General features: G+C 44.3%; 1 protein-coding gene across 3 annotated transcripts in view; it reads right to left on the bottom strand.

The window, feature by feature from the left end:
* DOCK1 (dedicator of cytokinesis 1) overlaps positions 1-19,877 on the bottom strand; it is a 549,533-nt gene that overhangs the window by 336,942 nt on the left and 192,714 nt on the right. For all 3 annotated transcript variants that reach the window (XM_077945604.1, XM_077945605.1, XM_077945606.1), the window contains exons 24-25: positions 11,715-11,785; positions 6,917-7,023 (exon numbers count right to left, since the gene is read on the bottom strand). In XM_077945604.1, coding sequence (XP_077801730.1) covers positions 6,917-7,023; positions 11,715-11,785 — 178 coding nt within the window. The remainder of the gene's footprint in view (positions 1-6,916; positions 7,024-11,714; positions 11,786-19,877) is intronic.

Raw genomic sequence — 19,877 nt, 5'->3', positions numbered from 1 at the left:
TACATTTTTAAGTAGATGACTCTGAAGACTCTCAAAGGAAGCAAACTAGCTAACCAATGGTCCCGAGCACACGGCAGACATTCAATGAATTATGATGGAATTGAAATGGATACAATTAAAAAACCTGAAATTGAGTTCACCCTCTTACATTCAATAAGTCATTTCTAAAATCCTGCAGTGTTTTAACAAATGGTCTTTTCAAAAACATATATAATGAAAGATAATGATATACAGAATGAGGGATGAAAAAGGTGCAGTACTACAGATAAAAAGTTTTATCGAGGCATGAAAAAAACAGAAGAGAAAATGATGTTTACATTCCACCATTATTTAAAAGAATCAGTCTTCGGGATTCACAGCTGGTACCGTTCATTAGAAGTCATCAGCTCAACTATCTAATTAAAGTACTGCAGAATGCTATATGAGTGGTACATTAAGTGACTGTGGCAAAATTGACCCCAACCCCAATTGTTCCTTCTGCACAACATCTACCAAGTTAACAAAACTACTGCAGAGTAGCTCCGGGTTTAAGATCCCTTTCGATATAGCAAAATATACTTCTATTTTCCACAACAGCAAAGCTCAAGATATTTTATTTTGTTTTTTTAATCAAAAATGCTTTTATCAAAAAACATTAAGAAGGTATATTATGGGTTTGTTTTAAACATGCAGCTTTTCTATAATTTAAGGCATAATAAGTTGACTAATGGGGTAATTTTTTGAGATATAAATTTCTATCATGGATCAAATCACAATGATAATAGTGTAGAAATCTGACTTCGATATTTCCTAATAGCTAGTCCCAATAGGTGTCTGGGACTTTGCCCTCAGATTTCAAAGGGCTGCTGTAACTAATGTTTCCACCATTAAAAAGGAGAATTTTATTTTGCTTGATAACTACAAGAATCATTCACCTTGAAAATAATAAGGAAAATCATTTAAACTCACCAGGCCTACACTTTCAAGAAGCTCTGTATTGCTCAAAAATGGAAGCAAATGAAGTTTGAAAAGACTCATGAACACTGTCTACAAGGAGCCTGTTCGCTATAGTGAAGGGAGGAGCCCCAGGAGGGCCAAGGTATGAGCGAATGGCCTCTTTCCCATTCCTACTCACTGCCAGAGTCCAACCGCCAGGAAAATAACCAACAGGCAAATCAGAAAACTACACAGGGTACCAAAGAATCGCAGACTTACAGAAAAGCAGCCTATCTAGAGTATTCAACTATCTGCAAGACTAAAAAGGGGTAGTCTTACCACTAAACTTTACTCTCAAAATCTCACACTCCCATCCAAAACAAACTGAGTGAGGACAAAATGATAAGGACACAGTAAGCTCCAAAGAAAACCTGTCCATTGCTTTGGCCACTATAGAAACGGGAATACGGAAAAATTACATCTTGAAAGGCAAAGAAGTGACCCAGTGTTCATTGAAACAAGCTTCCCAAAGCTGTCAGGTTCAGAAGGGGGCCAGTGTCAGATTCAGAAAGGGGCCACAGGGTGAGAGAACATGTTCCAGGAGGACTCTCACCTCCAGTCAAAGGCTTCTTACAAGTATGGCCAATGCTCTTTACTAACTTAAAAGGTAATGTTAGCTCAGGTTGCTTCATTTTATTTCAATTTCTGTAACATTAATGCTACACATTTTTGTGAGCATAAATCCTAAACGTCAGTGTTCCAGTGTTTAATTACACGAAAACGTTTCATTTCTATACGATTTAAGCTTTAATTCTCACAGTTTTTGTCAGCTATATGAGCACCAATATAATCACATGGACACAAAGCTACAAATGCACAAATGATGAAGCTTTGACCTTTCCTTCTCTTTGTATCTATCTTGCTTTGAAAATCTGCTCACTCCACACCACAGATTATATGCAAGAGTCATCTTTTGGTGAAGCACACAATCTATTAACCAGTTTTCAAGTAGTCAAGTCACATGGTGAGACAAAGCTTAAAGCCATCACAGCCCATTGACTCTCACGCACACTGCCCATTCACTGACTCTCATGCACAGCATGCTAACGTGTTACAGGCCCTCCACCTCGGCAGAGGGGCAGGGGTGGGAACATCCAAGGTGGATGCCTCACCAGCATGGGGACCAGCTCCTCTGCACAGCCTCTTCTTAGGAACACTGTTGTGCCCTCTGTATTACCACCATACATTTAAAACGACACAAAAGGAATGCTGTGATGGCAGAGATTTGCCTCAAAATATCTGGGGGATGGGCATATAGATAAAAAAGATGGATCGGCTGGGTGTGGTGACTCAAGCCTGTAATCCCAGCACTTTGGGAGGCTGAGGAGGGTGGATCACAAGGTCAAGAGATCAAGACCATCCTGGCCAACATGGTGAAATCCCGTCTCTACTAAAAATACAAAAATTAACTGGATGTAGTGGTATGTGCCTGTAGTCCCAGCTACTAAGGAGGCTGAGGCAGGAGAATCGCTTGAACCCGGGAACTAAAGGTTGCAGTAAGCTGAGTTCGCGTCACTGCACTCCAGCCTGGCAACAGAGCGAGACTCCATCTCAAAAAAAAAAAAAAAAAAAAAAAAAAAGATGGATCATGAGTTGATAATTTGTAGAGCTGAGTGATGAGTATACTGCCTTATGCTCTTCTTTCTTCTTTATATTTGAAATTTTCCATAGTTTTAGCAAAAAGGTATCTTGAATGCATAGATCTGAACTCCACCCCCCTCCTATTTCCAGAAAACAGAGGATTAGATCAAATGAAAATAAAAGAGCATCTCGATTTTATAAAACGCTCAGAGAAGACTCTTCACACCTCAAGTCTCTCACTTTTCTCCCTCTCCCTTTTCTCCTGATGTTACTCCTCCCCTAAGACCTCTCCTTTCTCCCCTATGATCAATTCATTCAAAGCCAAGACAAGGAAAGACTGCCAATTTCCCCATATGAACCCAAACCTTCACCTCCCTTCAATCAAGTCAACTACACATGTGTATAGCCAGTCCTGCTGCTTTCTCTGTACTGCCTCCTGGTTAGGAATACCCCTAAACATTTCATTCATTCAATAAATATCCACTGCAGGCATGCTGAGGCCAGGCATGCACTAGGTACCAGCAGAAGAGCAAAATCTAGATGAACAAGGCCCAGCTTGGAAAGCACTCATCCTATGGAAGGCCCACAAAAAAGCAAGTAAGAAATACAATGATTCTACATGGGGAGCATGCCATGAGGAGCCATGAGGTAGCATGTAGGGGGGTATTTTAAGCAGGGTCCTCTTGGAAGAAATACTCAGTGATGGTTAATTTTAAATGCCAAATGACTGCACCATGGATGCCCAGAGGGCTGGCTGAACATTATTTCTGAGTGTGTCTGTAAGGATGTTTCCAGCAGAGATTAGCATTGGGATTGGCAGACTGAGTTAAGCACATCCACCCTGCAGAGTGTGGGTGACCATCATCTAATCCTTGAGGGCCTGGATAGAACAGAAGGGCAGAGGAAAGCTGAACTTTCTTCTGTGAGCAAATGGCTGCAGTGACACAGCCCTGGTGTCCTCATTCAGGCCAGTCCCACACAGGCTGGATCACACACAGCTATCTTGCTTTGACAAGCCCAAAGATGTGTCTCCTGTGAAGCCCAACAAACTCAGCTGGATGCATCTACAGTTTCCATGTTCTCCAAGAGAGAGAAATAGGGAAAACAAGGCCAGAAACAACCAAGGCACTGTAAGGCCTGGCCTGCTGGGACCTAGACCTGGCAATGAAAGGCTTTTCTGCAGAGGAACAACACCAGCTTCAGAATTCACTGCCAGCCTCTTGCAAACAGATCCACTTGTCATTATATCAGAGGGAGATAAAAAGAAAGGTTTTAGTGCAAAGCAACCAGTGGGCCTCTTTTAGTGAGTAAGGCAACACACAAGCTAAGAAGCAAAGACTTGGGAATCCCACTTCACCCAGGGAGCCCCCACGAAGGAACCCGGAGGACACACACAGTGACGCATTCTGACCACATCCTCCAGAGGATCTTTACTAAGGGCAAGTGCATTCAGTGGCATATGCAGCTAAATCCAGTTATACTAAGTTCTAGAAATCTGAACACAAGGAGAGTTCATTTGACTGATTCCACTGGGATCAGGAAACAGGACAAAAACAATGACATTTGTACAAATTAACAAGAAACAGAAAAAAAAAAAGCATGAAAATCAGATCCAACATGTCTCATCAGAAAACGGCTTGGCTTTAAATTCTTATACCAAGGGTAGCACAGAATATTTTGCAAAAGTTATGACATCTTTTGTAAGAATGGACCAACTGGAAGATTTCTGGTGATAAATCTTTCTTGACCAGGAGATTAAGATGTCCGTTGGCTGCTTTGAACAAGCAGAGAGCTTGCAGATGAGAAAAACTGAGGTTGTTTTAAGAAAAACACTTAAAACTCAAAGGCAGTAAATAGGACCATTTTCACATTGGCCAAAGCATTCTGAAATGCTTCTAGGCAACCACGAAGCATTTAGAAGTACATTTAAGCTGCCAATTATGGCTTAGACAACTTCTACTGATGGGGCAATTCTGGAGCTGCTTGTAAGACATGAAGCTTCAGGCTAATTTTGGTTCATTTAGCCCACAATAATTTGGGATTCATATAGTTCATACAATCTCATTTACTACGCTGGATACAACTTGCTTATACTAAGATCAAAATCCTAACTCCATACTTAAAAAGATGATAGTAAGTTAATTACTTCAAAATATTATATTACCTGGTAATTCCATATTAAACAAAGCTAAGTATTTATTCATATCCTGCATACTTTCAAAAGAGGACCTCAGGCTGTCTAAGATAAAAGGCTTAGAGAACAAGAATGAAACACAAATGGAGCGTAGGAAAGAGGGGGATAAACAATTACAAACACCTAAGCTAACAAAATCATTGAATATAAACAGTAAGTTTCCTTCAAGCTTTCTATGAGCTAAAACAAATGAGCAAGCTTTAATAGAGAAAAAATATCCGGGGTCAGGCTCGGTGGCTCACACCTGTATTCCCAGCACTTTGGGAAGCTGAGGTGGGTGGATCACTTGAGGTCGGGAGCTTGAGACCAGCCTGACCAATATGGTGAAACCTCATCACTACTAAAACTACAGAAATTAGCTAGGCATGGTGGCAGATGCCTATAATCCCAGCTACTCAGGAGGCTGAGGCAGCAGAATCATTTGAACCCGGGAGGCGGAGCTTGCAGTGAGCCAAGATCATGCCATTGCACTCTAGCCTGGGCATCAGTGCGAGACTACATCTCAAATGGAAAAAAAAAAATCTAATTGAATCTTTTATGGTTTACATTCTTATTCAAAGAAACTAAGTAACATACAGAACAAAGTTTTGCAATAGAAATTTTTAAATATATGTAAATATATCCTGAAGAAGATCTTTGTTAAATCAACACTCAAGAAAAATCAAGCACAATTCATGAACAATTTACTGACAATTGCTCTCCATGGACAGCTGACACTTATTGACAGCTGTTAATTTGATGAAGATACTGATGATGGTAGTGCTGGTGACAGTATGTCTCTTTCTGTGTCTTGGCATTGAATGGTTAGGAGATAGGGCACCAGTAACTCACCTAATAAGAACCAGACATAACATTTTCAGGGGATTTTACTTGCTGTGTTATAAAGCTTATTCACTGTAGGAGGAAATCCTGAAGCAGGGTCCCTGGTCATCACCTCTATCATCAGCCTTTCCTTAAGTCCCCTAGAGTCCCCAAGTTTTGGAAGACACCTGGTGAGTGGGCAATTCAGTCTCCAGTGAGAAACTGAAACATGGACAGTCAGGAATAATGGCTGAATGGAGAGTCATGCGCTTTGAGTCCCAGACAATGGTGAGAATTGACTTTCTTTTATGACAGTAAGAAATGGCTTCTGACTCAGAGAGAGGTCTACATGCCCCCCACGTCTTGGTTTGATGTGTTTTTTTCTAGAGAAGAACACTCCCACCTAAATGAAGTCAACATTTGCTTTCAATATTGGCCTTAGCAATAAGTGTACACTCTGGTGCATTTTGTAAGGTTTAGCCAAGAAAGACAATTAAAATTCATATCCCAGAAGGCACAAAGGACCAAGCCATGCACAGAGTGCGTTCCAAACCCAGCCAGTAACTTAACAGGGACATCTCGAGTCTGGGATCCGTGAAAGCACAGGGGAACTGAAAAAAACACCAAGAATGAGGACAATAGAAAATGAATGGAGCAGCCAAACGCCGGTGAAAAAAGGAATCAAATGAATCCAGGCGTCTCAGTCAGAATGTCACTCAACAGACTTCACGTCTGCCTCCAATAAATGAGGAAGTTTGTGGAATTATGCAGAGGTTTTAAGCTTTCAATAAAACTGCTTGACAAGGGTAAAATACTAATTCCATCTGCCAAATAGAAAGAAAATGATTAACAAAAAGGGCAAGGAGATAACATGGGGAAATATAAGGTGTTCTGCAGGATAAATGAGTTGAAGAATCATTAAAATTCTTATTACTTTGAGTAGGATTTGAAGAAATGCTGTCAAAGAATGCAAAGTTCAGAATAAGATAAAACCATTACTTTCAGATTTAAAGAAAACTTGAATTCTTTTCCTTGCAATCATCACAATGGAGTGAAGTGATTGCCTCCCCGGGACAGACAATCACATATCTTAAAGGCTACAATGTATGCTGATTACCCTAGGACTTTGGTGTATACCTAAATTACAAACTAGGAGCTTTTGCCTTCATTTCTCAATGATCTATCACCTGCACTACATGTCAATTACCCTTCTCTTGTAAGGGCTAAATCTTCCTGTCTTGTAATACAGCAGTTTTAATTGGTTGCAACCTCCACTCCTTTTGTCAAGAGGAGGCAATTCAGAGGGTCAATGTCTTCAGAAAATAAATAACAGGACAAGTGAATAATTCTTGGGGTTCCACTCACCATGCTGTGTGAAGAGGTCACTGTGGACGATTTCGATCAGGCAGTAAAGTTTCTGGATGGTCAGCAAGCCCATGGGAACATTGAGGATGAATTCAGTAAACATTTTGCTGTGAGGAAAAACACAAAGGAAATAATTTTGAGACACACAGCAAAAGGATCCAATGCCGTTACAATACTGAGATATAAGGTCATCACATGGTCATTAATGTCACCAGTATGTTCAACACGGCCCCTCATGCACTATGGGGTCAATAACTCATTCCAGGAAATGATGTTTTGAAAGTGTTCGTTTTCACTTCACAACCACTAACATGCCTATAATCCAAAAGACAGACAATAACAAGTGTTGGTAAAGACATAAGGAAATGAGAACAGTCACACCAAGCTGGTGGGAAGGTAACACAGTGCAGCCACTTTGGAAAACAGTGTGGCATTTCCTCCAAATGTTAAACACAGTCACCATATGGCTCAGCAATTCCACTTCCAGGCATATACCACTCACCCCACCCAAAAAAAATGAAAACATAGATCCACACAACAATTTGTCCATGAATCCAAGTGGCATTGTTCATTACACTCAAAAAGTAAAAACAATCCAGAAGTCCATCAGCTGATGAATGGATGAACAAAATGCAGTCTATCCACACAATTCGTGTACAAAAAGAAGGAAGCACTGATGCGAAAACATGGAGAAATCTTGAAAACGTTATGCTAAGTACAAGAAGCCAGTACAGAGGCCACAAGTTGTATGATTCCAGCTCTATAAAAAGCCAGAAAAGACAAATGTGTAGATACAGAAAATAGATTAGGGGCTACCCGGGACTGGCTAGGAAGGAAAAACGACCAGAAATGGACACTGGGATCTTGCCGGGGTTATAAAAATGTTCTAAAATTGGACCCTGGTGATCGTTGCACATCTTCATAAATACACTAAAAACCACTGAACTGAACCGTCTACAACAGGTAACTTTATAGTTTGTAAATAATATCTCAATTTTTTTTTAAATATACTTTTACATTTGGACACAGGAAGGGGAACATCACACACCGGGGCCTATTGTGGGGAGGGGGGAGGAGGGAGGGATAGCATTAGGAGATATATCTAATGTAAATAACGAGTTAATGGGTGCAGCACACCAACATGGCACATGTATACATATGTAACAAACCTGCACGTTGTGCACATGTACCCTAGAACTTAAAGTATAATAATAAATAAATATATATATATATATATGCCCTTTTACAAAAGGCTAACAGACCTATGAAGAAATTGTAGAAGAGCTCTTGTTAGTAACTATATAAACACAAATTGAAGTGGGCAGATATGGTTTCCCAGTCATAATGGCACGGTTCTATACAATGAGAATTCCCAGTACCAGCAATGTTTGGGAAAACCGACACCAACATATGCTGGTAGAATGTTGGTTTCACCTTCTGGGGAGGGGGGGGGCAACTAGATAAAATCTACTGAAAATTCTGTAAGAAAATGCAATACGAAGTAATGCCGTTTCTCTTTTTATCCTAGTGATATAAAATAGGAGCAGAAACTACAATTAAGCTACAGGAAACTCTATCCCGGCATTTTATAATATATATATATTTTTAAAACTTCAATACAACTCAACAGCCATCAGGTAGCACAGTAGCTAGAGGCCTGTTCTTTGTAATCAAAAAGCCCGGGTTGGCCTTGAACCACTGCCATTTACCAGCTGAATTATCACGGACAAGTTATTGAGGATAAAATTAGGCTAACAATAGAACCTATGTCATACCATTGTTGTAAAGATTAATGGGCTCATACAAGTGCTTTGTGCAAAGCCTATTTTACATGGTGAAAGCACATAATAGATGCCACGTCTATTACTGCTGCTTAAAGATGGGCCAGCATGGGACGGAATCAGCATGAAAGTTATTAATGATGATACAGAAGATGCCGTCATGGCATGGGAGAGGAAGATATCTTAAGTGCAGGAGCTGATCACAAAGAATGGTGACTTTTTTTTTTTTTTTTTGGAGACAGTCATGCCCTGTCGCCCAGGCTGGAGTGCAATGGTGCGATCCTGGCTCACTGTAACTTCTGCCTCCCGGGTTCAAGCAATTCTCCTGCCTCAGCCTCCTAAGTAGCTGGGATTATAGGCACGTGCCATCATGCCCAGCTAATTTTTTGTATCTTAATAAAGACAAGAGTTTCATCATGCTGGCCAGGTTGGTCTTGAATTCCTGACCTCATTCGTGATCTGCCCGCCTCGGCCTCCCAAAGTGCTGGGATTACAGGTATGAGTCACCACGCCAAACCAAGAATGGTGACGTTTTTAGGTGTGTGTGTATGTGTGTATGAAAGGGATCCAGCACTTTCTGATTCTTTTGGGTAGTGGACTTAAGTTTGAGTTATCCTCTTCTCTCATCTCTTCTGGTTATTAAAACATGAGCCAATTTTCTAAATAGAAACATGTATGTATGTGATTTTCAAAGTCATTTTTAAAAATTGAGGATGAGTTCGTGTCCTTTGTAGGGACATGGATGCAGCTGGAAACCATCATTCTCAGCAAACTATCGCAAGAACAGAAAACCAAATACCGCATGTTCTCACTCATAGGTGGGAACTGAACAATGAGATCACTTGGACACAGGAAGGGAAACATCACACACTGGGTCCTATTGTGGTGGGGGGAGATAGGGGGAGAGACAGCATTAGGAGATATACCTAATGTAAATGACGAGTTAATGGGTGCAGCACACCAACATGGCACATGTATACATATGTAATAAACTTGCACATTGTGCATATGTACCCTAGAACTTAAAGTATAATAATAAAAAAAAAAAATCAGTGTAACAGGCATTGAGGAGGAACACAGGGATGCACAAATCGCAGACAGGCCAGCAGCCGCCTGCACCGGCCCTGGCCAAGCAGGTCCTCCTAGGATCTCCAAGCACATGGCTCAACCACAAACTGTGAGCTTCTATGATACCCCTTGAGGGGCTAATTTGTGTGTACAATGAGGACAGGCCCGGCTCTCCATCGGTGAGGGGCTAATTTGTGTGTACAATGAGGACAGGCCTGGCCCTCCATTGGTGAGGGGCTAATTTGTGTGTACAATGAGAACAGGCCTGGCTCTCCATTGGTGAGGGGCTAATTTGTGTGTACAATGAGGATAGGCCTGGCTCAAGCACAAACTGACAGCAACAACGATACCCCTTCGCGGGTGAGGAGCTGATCTGTGTGCACCATGAGACAGGCCTAGAGCATGGCCACAGCCAACACCAGCTGCAGCTTTCTCCACTTTCCTCGCAGTTTGTCAAGACCTGAGCTGCTCAAATGCTCAAATATGAGAAAGCCCTGGAAGCACCTGCGTGGGGAGCAGGGTTGTTAAAACCAAATGACCAGGCCCCACTGTGCAGTTTCTAATTCAAAAGGTCTAGGGAGGAAGCCAAAGTTTGGCTTTCTCTAACAAGCTGCCAAGTGCTACTGGAGCTGCCATTTCGGGGCCCACTCTTGGAGAAGCATGTGCCAAGGAGAAGACTCTACAGCGTGCCAGGTGGGCAGACGCTGCCCATGAGCCCGTGTGTTTCTCCTTTTCTCATGTAGGGCCTGCTAAGCTAATGGCCAGCACTGTTAGTGCCCCGGGAGCAGAAAATAAATGTTTCCCGGCAGGACACTAAATCCTAGGGAACATCAGATTCCCAATGATTGGTGGGGGACAGCGCCTCCCAGAGAGCCTCTCGCCCTTCAATTCCAGGGCACGAGTGACCTATGGTAGACATAAAGAACAAGAAGGATGATCATTTTTTATTCAGTTTCACTGCTCAGTGGACAGATGGCCCTTTACTAATATTTAGGAGGGCTTCGCTGGCCGGTAAAAAATGGCGTCTTCATCCACAGGTAGTTTATTGTGTCAAATCAAAACCAAAACAAAAAGTAGTTGAGGACTGCGCTATTAAATGTCTGCAGTTTAAAACACTGTGCATCCCTGGGGTGGGAGCAGTGGCGCACGTCTGTAATCCCAGTGCTTTGAAGGCAGAGGCAGGAGGGGCGCTTGAGGCCAGGAGTTTGAAGCTGCAGTGAGCTATGATCACGCCACTGCACTACAGCCTGGGCAACAGAATGAGACCCCTATCTCTTAAAAAATAAATTATAAAGGCTATGTATCCCATTTGCTCACAATGGCACTTTTCAGAATGCAGTGATACCAACAGATGAGGAAACAAGCAGTGCACCTGGCCACTGAGAGGCGGCAAGTTAGGGAGAGAAAAGGAAGGATTTGGTGTCCAATCTCACTCCTTGGTCTGCAAGCCCAGTGACCAGCTTTCTCCAAGTTTGTTTGTGGGGTTTTCTAAAAATTATTTTCTTAGCAACTTCTGAGTCTTCTGCTTGAGGCTCAGGGCCCCTCCCAAAGAGGAGTTGCTTCCATTATAGAAGCAGGAGCTGGCACAGGAATATTAAAGCTCTTACGTCAGGATTTTTAGGTGCTGAAAACAAGAGCAAAACCAACAACCACATCTTGAAATTCAAACCTCAAAGTACGCAAAATGCCAAATGGGCATTATATGCCAATTAGACTGTAAACAATCTTCTTTAAAAATATTCTGAGAGTTGACTGGTGATGCCTTTTCCATATCATGTCATAATTATCAAAGAGTCACAGACACCACCAGCAACACATGTTCCAGGATGATCCAGGGCACTGACATATGGAGACATAAGGCAGAACCCTGAGCATCCCATAAACTAAGTGCACTGAGAAGGAGGTCACACACGGCACGTGACAAGCATTCGCCTAGGCTGCACACTTACCTGAGCTCTTTGGGATCAAACACCAATTTCACATCGTTGACGATCGTTGGTAAGTATTTCAGTGCTGCCCCCTGCAAACCAAGAAACAAGAAGGCTGAGCAGCATGCAGGTTAGGGAGTGCTCATACTAATTTGTAATCCTTATGAGAAGAACCGCAGAAATACTGAGAAGAGAAAGATCACTTCCAGATGAGGGGCTGATGGCTAACACGATGAAAACAGAGCAAAGAAAAAATTCATCAGGAGCAGTGGTTCACACCTGCAATCCCAGCACTTTGGGAGGTTGAGGCGGGCAGATCGCTTCAGCTCAGGAGTTTGAGACCAGCCTGGGCAACATGGCGAAATTCCACCTTTACAACAAAATTACCCTGGCGTTCGTGGCTTGTGCCTGTAGTCCCAGCTATTCAGGAGGCTGAGGCAAGAGGATCACTTAAGCCCAGGAAGTAGGGGTTGCAGTGAGCCACGATCACAGCATGGCAATCCAGCCCCGGCAACAGAGCAAGATCCTGTCTCAAAAAAGAAAACGAACCTCTAATCTACAAAGAATGCTCAAAGAATGCTAAATTCTTACAGGTTGTCTTGACACAAAATAAAATTATTATTAACAGAAGCCAACACTTACCACCTGCGGCCTAAGTGCGTATACAATGTGCTTTTCTGTGCAGGTGATTTTCTCCTTTAACCCCCGCAGAGCTCTGTGAGGTTAAAGCAAAATGAAGACCTGTCCCCCTCAGAATAATCCTCTTCCATTAAATTCACTTCAACTCTTCTACATTCAATGATTAAAGTCAACTGTCTTTGTTCCAATCCAAAAATATTTTCCTGTATATCTGCATATACTTTAATTATGAATCATTTTGTTCTTCAGTAATGTATCTTCTAGAAAACAAACACCCTCAAAAAACAGAGTAATGATATTCATGATAGATCCTGTCATGCTACACACTGTGCTAGGACCCGTGTATATTTGATCTTTAATTCTTACAGACCTCCTGTATTAGTCCATTTTCATCCTACTATGAAGAAATACCCGAGACTGGGTAATTTATAAAGGAAAGAGGTTTAATGGACTCACAGTTCCACATGGCTGGGAAGGCCTCTTAATCATGGTGGAAGGTGAAGGAGGAGCAAAAGCACATCTTACATGGCAGCAGACAACAGAGTGTGTGCAGGTGAATTGTGCCTTTATAAAACCATCAGATCTCAGGAGGCGTATTCACCATCATCAGAATAGCACAGGGAAAACCTGTGCTCATGATTCAATTACCTCCTACAAGTCCCCTCCCACAACACAGGGGGATTATGGGAGCTACAGTTCAAGATGAGATTTGGGTGGGGACACAGCCAAATCACATTACCTCCTATTATAAGGTAGCTGAGTAGGAAGGAGAAAAAACCGACAATGGAGACATTCATTACTTTGTCCCTGTTCATAAAGCTAGTACTGAACTAAGCTAGAATTAAATTCAGTTGGGGGAAAGTCAGAGACTGAGTCCCTCTGCTCTCTTCTGTTGAGAAAAGTTGCTAGATTTTAAGTGATCTGACTCTGGCTCTGCCACCTTCTACCTGTGTCTTTAAGTAAGAGGGGAAAATAACATTAACGCCAGATACTTCAAGGGGTTGCATTAAAGCTCAAAATCAAATTGGAAAATGAATAGGGTAACACTTTGAACACTGGAAAATACTACACGATTACAGAAACAATTTTTACAATTGTTCTCCAAAAGCAAGTAGGCAGAAACTCATTTGAAAAGTATTCCCCTGAACATATACAGACATTGATGGATTTGTAACAAAGGTACACAGTACCACGGGCAAATAAATAAACTTCATGCCCTACTCTCTCACACTGCACAAAACTCAACTTTAAATAGATCACAGATCTTAAATGTAGAACTTCAAAAACTATAAAACTTTCGGAAGAAAATACACGTGAGTTTGGGCTAAGCAAAGATTTCTTAGATATGATACAAATAGCACGATGTGTAAAAGAAAAAACTGATAAAATGGACTTCATCAAAATAAAGAATTTCTGCTCTTTGAAAGGTACTACTGAGATAACAAGAACTACACAGGGAGAAAATGACTGGAAATCATAAATCTGCTAAAGATTAGTACCAAGAATACACAAAGAACCCTTAAAACTCAATCATGAGAAAACAATCTTCCCCTCCCCGCAAAATGGGCAAAAGAGATGAAGAGACAATTCTCCAAAGAAGATAGATGGCAAATAAGTACTTGAAAAGACGCTCAGCACCATTACTCATCAGGGAACTGCAAATTAAAATGACAATAAGATACAAGTAACGTCTCTAAGAATCATGAAAACAAAACAAAATTCCTACTCTTCGTATAACGTGCTCTTTGTATAACACTGCTAGTCTGAATGCAAAAATAGTTCAGCAACTTTAGAAGAGTTCAGTAGTCTCTCACAGGTAAACATTCATAATCCGTAGCACCCAGCCACTTTACTCCTAGCTACCTCCTCAAATGAAGTGAAAACCTACATTCACAAAAACTGAAGGCATCCTCGTAAGGTTAACAAGAACTCTGGACAGCCATACAGTGATAATTAAGCCCGGAACAGGTTGCCCTTCAGCCCACTTTCTCGTAATCCCAAGTCACGCAGCACTAGATACTGGTCATCTGCATCCTCAACGTTCCTGCAAATAGGATTTCTGATATTAGGATCATAAGTCTTTTGTTGAAGAATTGCTTAAGGTGTTTCTCAGATCCTGAATCCCAGGGAAACGGCTGGTGCCAACTGGTTTGAAAACCCTCCACAGAGGAAAGGAATCAGCACTGCAATGCAGTTTCTTCATCTCCCTGTCCCTTCACCCCACGCTCTTCAACCCACTTAGGCCTGCTCCAAAAACACTTAATAATACCTAGCCCCAAACTCCTCCAGCAGACAATCTGAGGTTTCCTCCTCCTGTTTTGGTGGTTCTATGATTAAAACTCTTTCTCTGCTGCAACCCAGAGCCGCAGCACATTGACTTGGCATGCACATGGGACAGTGAACCTGTTACAGTTACAAAACCCTTACGTGGACGTCTCTAGCAGCTTTATCTGTAATCCCCAAACACTAGAAACAACCCGAATGTCCCCTCAAGAGGGGAATCCATACAACGGAACTCGACACAGTAACACAGAAGCACCAACCACTGTTACCTACAACACAGATGCACCTGAACAACACAGTGATAAATAAAACAAGACATACGCAAGAGGCTGCAGCCCGTATGACTCAATTTTCATAACATTCTGGAAAAGGCACAGCTATAGGAATGGAGAGCATGTCAGTGGCTGGTGGGGAAGGGGACAGGGGAATGCAGGGGGCTCAGGGGCCCTCCCATGGGATGACTGCATTATGCCTTTGTCAAAGCTGGCACAGCTGTCCAGTAAAAAAGAGTAAATTTTATTGTATGTAAATTATACCTTTTTTTTTTTTTTTTGAGACAGAGTTTCACTCTTTCGCCTGGGCTGGAGTGCAGTGGCACAATCTTGGCTCACTGAAACCTCCACCCACCAGGTTCATGTCATTCTTCTGCCTCAGCCTCCCGAGTAGCTGGGACTACAGGTGCCCACCACCACAACTGGCTCATTTTTGTATTTTTAGTAGAGATGGGGTTTCACCATGATGGCCAGGCTGGTCTCAAACTCCTGACCTCAAGTAATCCACCCACCTCAGCCTCCCAAGGTGCTGAGATTAAGAGCATGAGCCACCGTGCCCAGCCTATACTTTAATTTTGTAAGTGACTAAGAATATATTACCTGGGCATATTTCCATAGTTACCAGGGATGGGAAATGCCTGAAAGAATGGCGGGCTGGTGTCTCAACTCTGTGGTGCAGGTCAAGTCATTTCAGGTGAGTTCAAGTTGCCTCATCTCTAATGTGAGTATTCTGCACCTGCCAGACAAGTTTCCAGGTGCCGGGCTCTATGGACACATTAATCCCCATGGCAACCTGATGAAGGAGGCCTATTACTATCCCCTTTCATGGAGGAGACGGTGGAGACACGCAAAACTGAAGTCTTTGGCCCAGACTGGCACTGCTGGGATTTGGGGTTGGTCTGTGCAGCCCCAAAGCTAATTTTGCAAAACCACCACGCTTCACCTTCACCAAAAATATAGTAGAGGATAAAGCAACTTTTGCCCCATACATCTCCACTCCAGAACGATCCATGCTGTTGTTCACCTCAGCGTTCACCCTGTCCTTCAATGCCAACCAGATCCCAACCATCTGCTTTGGGATGCAACTTGTCAAAAGAGCATTAAATAGTAATAATTTCACTCTGATTTCAAAAGTTCTGCTTCCACTACCTCAGTGTTGCTTGGGGAAAAAAACAGAAGACATTTATTGTGACATTTAATAGCCAGCGTTGGCACAGGCTGATTGCTCAGTCTCCTGGTCTCTCGTGTCACTTGCGAACACCCAGAGGGTGAGGCACGAATTGGCTTCATGCATTTTATACTGTGCCCAGCAAAGCATCAACTGCCTGTAGCAAGTTTATAAATACCGTTTCACCAGGGTGAACTGGCCACAAACAAGACAGGCCTTTATGGTCCACCTGCCGCTGGCTCCCCTCGGACCACCGCATGCTGCATGAATCAGGACCGGCAGAGCGCCAGGCAGGGCGAGGGCTCCCAAAGCCTTCCCTGCCGGGGTCTTCCCGAGCTCCTAGAATCAAAAATGTCACAATGACACCCCCAGAGAAGGGGTCGTGCCCCCTGAGGTGGGGACATGAAATGCCAGTGATCCCAAAATGTTGGTTTAACTCAGAATTCTGCTTAACTGACCAAGATGATTTTGTGTCTCTCGGTAAATGAGGTTTAGCAAGAACTGGGAGGAACCCACATCTGCTATCAGTCCTAGGTGATGGAACAAAAGTCAGGACAGAGAGAACGGAATACAGAAGAAACATGGGGAGAGGCGCGTCGTACACTGTGGGTCCACCTGTTCTCCTGAAGGGATGGGTTTCCTCTCCTTCTCCACTCTCCCTCCATGGCTGACTCAGTCTTTCTTTGCTCTCCTCAAGCCTGGCCCCCACCCCTCCTGTCTCATGTCACCACCTCCTACAGAGAAAAACAAAAGCCACCACAAGAAAGGAACTCGCTAAGCTTCCAACCACCCAAACCAAACACTAGACTCCAGCTCCCAGCCTCTGCCCCTGCCTTGGGTTTTCGGGGCACCCGCCTGCTCTGTGGGGCTTCAACCTCTTTCCCTGCTGTCTGCTCAGGGCTCTCCTGCCCTTTGTCCTCTCTCTCTCTCTCCTCAGAGCCTTCAGTTCTCACCCCTCTGGCTCCTGCTTTCTATAATGAAGCCCACGCCAGCCTCTCACCCAGAAAAGCAGCCCCAGGCCCTGCAATCTTCCGCTCCATCAGACAATTCCCCACACTGTGGGCCGAGGCCCGCATCCACTTCCCGCACGACCCCTCCTCACTCCCACTGCAGCCTGACTCTGGCCCGCACCACAGTTCTGTTCCTGCCAATGCCACAATGACTTCAGGCTGTTCTCAAGTGGCCTTTCTGATGACACTTTGGCCACCTCACCTGCGGGGCACTCGTGGCCCTTGTTCCCAGGGTGGCCGCCCTCCTCTCCACCCTCCTTCCAGCTCCCTGTGTGGGGCCCCGCTCCCCCAGCCCCTTGCCTGTGGGTTCCTCGGGGTCCCTCTACATATCCCCCAAGGGACCTCACCTCCTGCCATGCCAATGACTCCCAATTCTGATCCATCTCCAGGGCTCTCCTTCCTCCCGAGCCCAACACCCACAGCCTACACCCACCGGGCTCCACCCTTGCTGACCCTAGACATTGCAAACTCCCCCTGCCTTGGTGGAAGCCACAGCTGCTTCGCCTTCCCTAGGGATTCCAGTGCCAGGCACTGCACCACCAAGCCCCAGCTGCATGCCACAGGCCTGGGCATCATACCAGGCATTCTCTCTTCCTCACAGCCCCCTTCTAGACAGCGACAGAGCCCTTGGTTCAGGCTGTTAACTACCCCCGGGACAAACAGCACCTGGGCTGCACCACTACTGCCTCCCATTGGCTTTGCTGCCACAGCGTCCCACCCGCCCTCCCTGCCTCCACGCTGACTCCTCAAGGACACTCCTCACTGGCCACCAGAGCAGCCTTCTGACAATGCAAATGGAATTTAGATACTGTGGCAACGTCCCCTGCTCATAGGACACAAAGAACCTCCTCTGCACCCATGGAGGGCCGTGGGCTCTGGCCCCATGGCCCCAGACTCATCCTTGGTACCTGCAGGACTATCTCCCACCAAGCCGAGCTTCTTCCAGTTTCCCAGATGGGCCAGGCCCCTCTGCCAGCTCAGAGGCTCGAGCACATGCTGTTCCCTCTTCTGGAGTCACTGCTCTGCCGCTCCACCCAAGTCCACCCCAAACACACAGTTAGGCTCTGGTACCCCTCAGTCCTTAGCTTAGACATCATTTCGTCCAGGACACACAGGTGCCAGGTTAGGAATCCAACATTGTTTGGACATGTGTCCTCTCCATCTCTCATGCTGAAGCATAATGCCAGTGATGGAGGTGGGGACAGTGGGAGGTGTCTGGGTCACGGGGGAGGGTTTCTGATGAATGGCTTGGTACCCTCCCCTGCAGTACCTGATGAATAGCTCGGTACCTTCCCCACAGTAACCAGTGAGTTCCTGCTCTATTAGTTCACATGAGAACTGGCGGTTTAAGACAGTGGCGCCTCCCCGCTCTCTCTCTTGTTCCCTCTCTTGCCATGTGACACGCCTGCTCCCCCTTCACCTTCGTCATGAGCAGAAGCTTCCAGAAGCCCTCACCAGAAGCAGATGACTGCACCATGCTTCTTGTGCACCCTGCAGAACCAGGGGCCAAAATAAACCTCTTTTCTCTGTAAGTTACCCAGGCTTGGGTATTCTTTATAGCAATGCAAAATAGATGAATACAGCATCTAGAGACATTCTTATTTGGACTGCAATGGAAGGTCAATTTGTCCGTATTCCCCATAGACAATAAGCTCCTCACAGGTAAGGACAGGGCCTATTTCAGTCTGCCTTGTCTCCTTCTGTCCTTGCAGAGCACACTAGGCAGTCGACTCCCAGACTGACTGCAAACTTCATATATAGTCGTGATCTCTTTATTTTCAAGAAGAATTCCTCTCCGCATTCAGCCACAGAAATCACCTCCTTAACTAAGGGAAAAAATTGTCTTCCCCATCCAGTTGGATTAGTGAGACAAAGACAAGATGCAAAGGGAACTTGGATTCCCTCCTACCACAGGCTCTGGCTCTCCTTGGCAGGAGGGTTCCATTAACCACTATTTTAAGAGCCACACCTAACTTGATTCATTTCTAATACTGGTTATTTGTCCAGAGTTTCAAGTGTTTTAGATTCTGCTCGTGTTTGCAGGAAAAACCTTCAGTTTCCTCTGTGGAGTGTGGCAGCTTCACTAAATTCAGGTCTCTTTTGAGTGGAAACAGCTCCTGCCTCAATAGCTTGCCAAGACACAGAGCAACCAACAGACGAAGCAGGGGACACCTGCCCTGTGGATAGACAGTGCTGGGTGGAATCTTATCTACAGAAAGACACTTCCAAAAATAAAAATTCATGAACGCATGTGGGGGACCCTAACCAGCACCATCAAAGGAAGGCAGCGCCATGGTGGATGAGGTCAGGGCTCTGGGACGCTGGCCAGGCTCCTCCACCACTTGCTGTGTGAATTTGGGAATAGTATTTCCTATCAGGGTTTCTCATGGGCAAAACGGTGCTGCTCAACAGGGTCTGCCTCCAGGGGCTGTGGGAGAATGCAATGATGCACTGTGCGTGTGATACGCTCGACGCATTGCTCCTGCTCAACAGACCTTGGCCACCGCTACCACCAGCAGAGGCGGCAGGACAGCGTGTGGACCCAGGCAGGTGTTGACACGGAAAACCTCCTCCGCGTGCACATCTCTCAGACCTGAATCTCCATTCAGTACAAACTTCCATTTGTAAAGTGCCATCTACATTGTGGCAAGTATTGAGCAGAATCAGTTCCCAAATCACAAAAAAGATCAGGGTGATAGAAACTGAGGACACTGAAGATTTTACCTGTTTTTGTTTGCCTTTTGTTATTCGTGTAAATCAGTGACGATCTTTATTTAAATAAAACTGTGCTCAGAATGTGCAAAGCTGTTTT

This window comes from Macaca mulatta, chromosome 9 (genome assembly GCF_049350105.2).
Source record: "Macaca mulatta isolate MMU2019108-1 chromosome 9, T2T-MMU8v2.0, whole genome shotgun sequence".
Classification (NCBI taxonomy): domain Eukaryota; kingdom Metazoa; phylum Chordata; class Mammalia; order Primates; family Cercopithecidae; genus Macaca; species Macaca mulatta.
The sequence above is the reverse complement of the archived record's forward strand: the minus strand, read 5'-3'. Positions and strand labels throughout refer to the sequence as shown.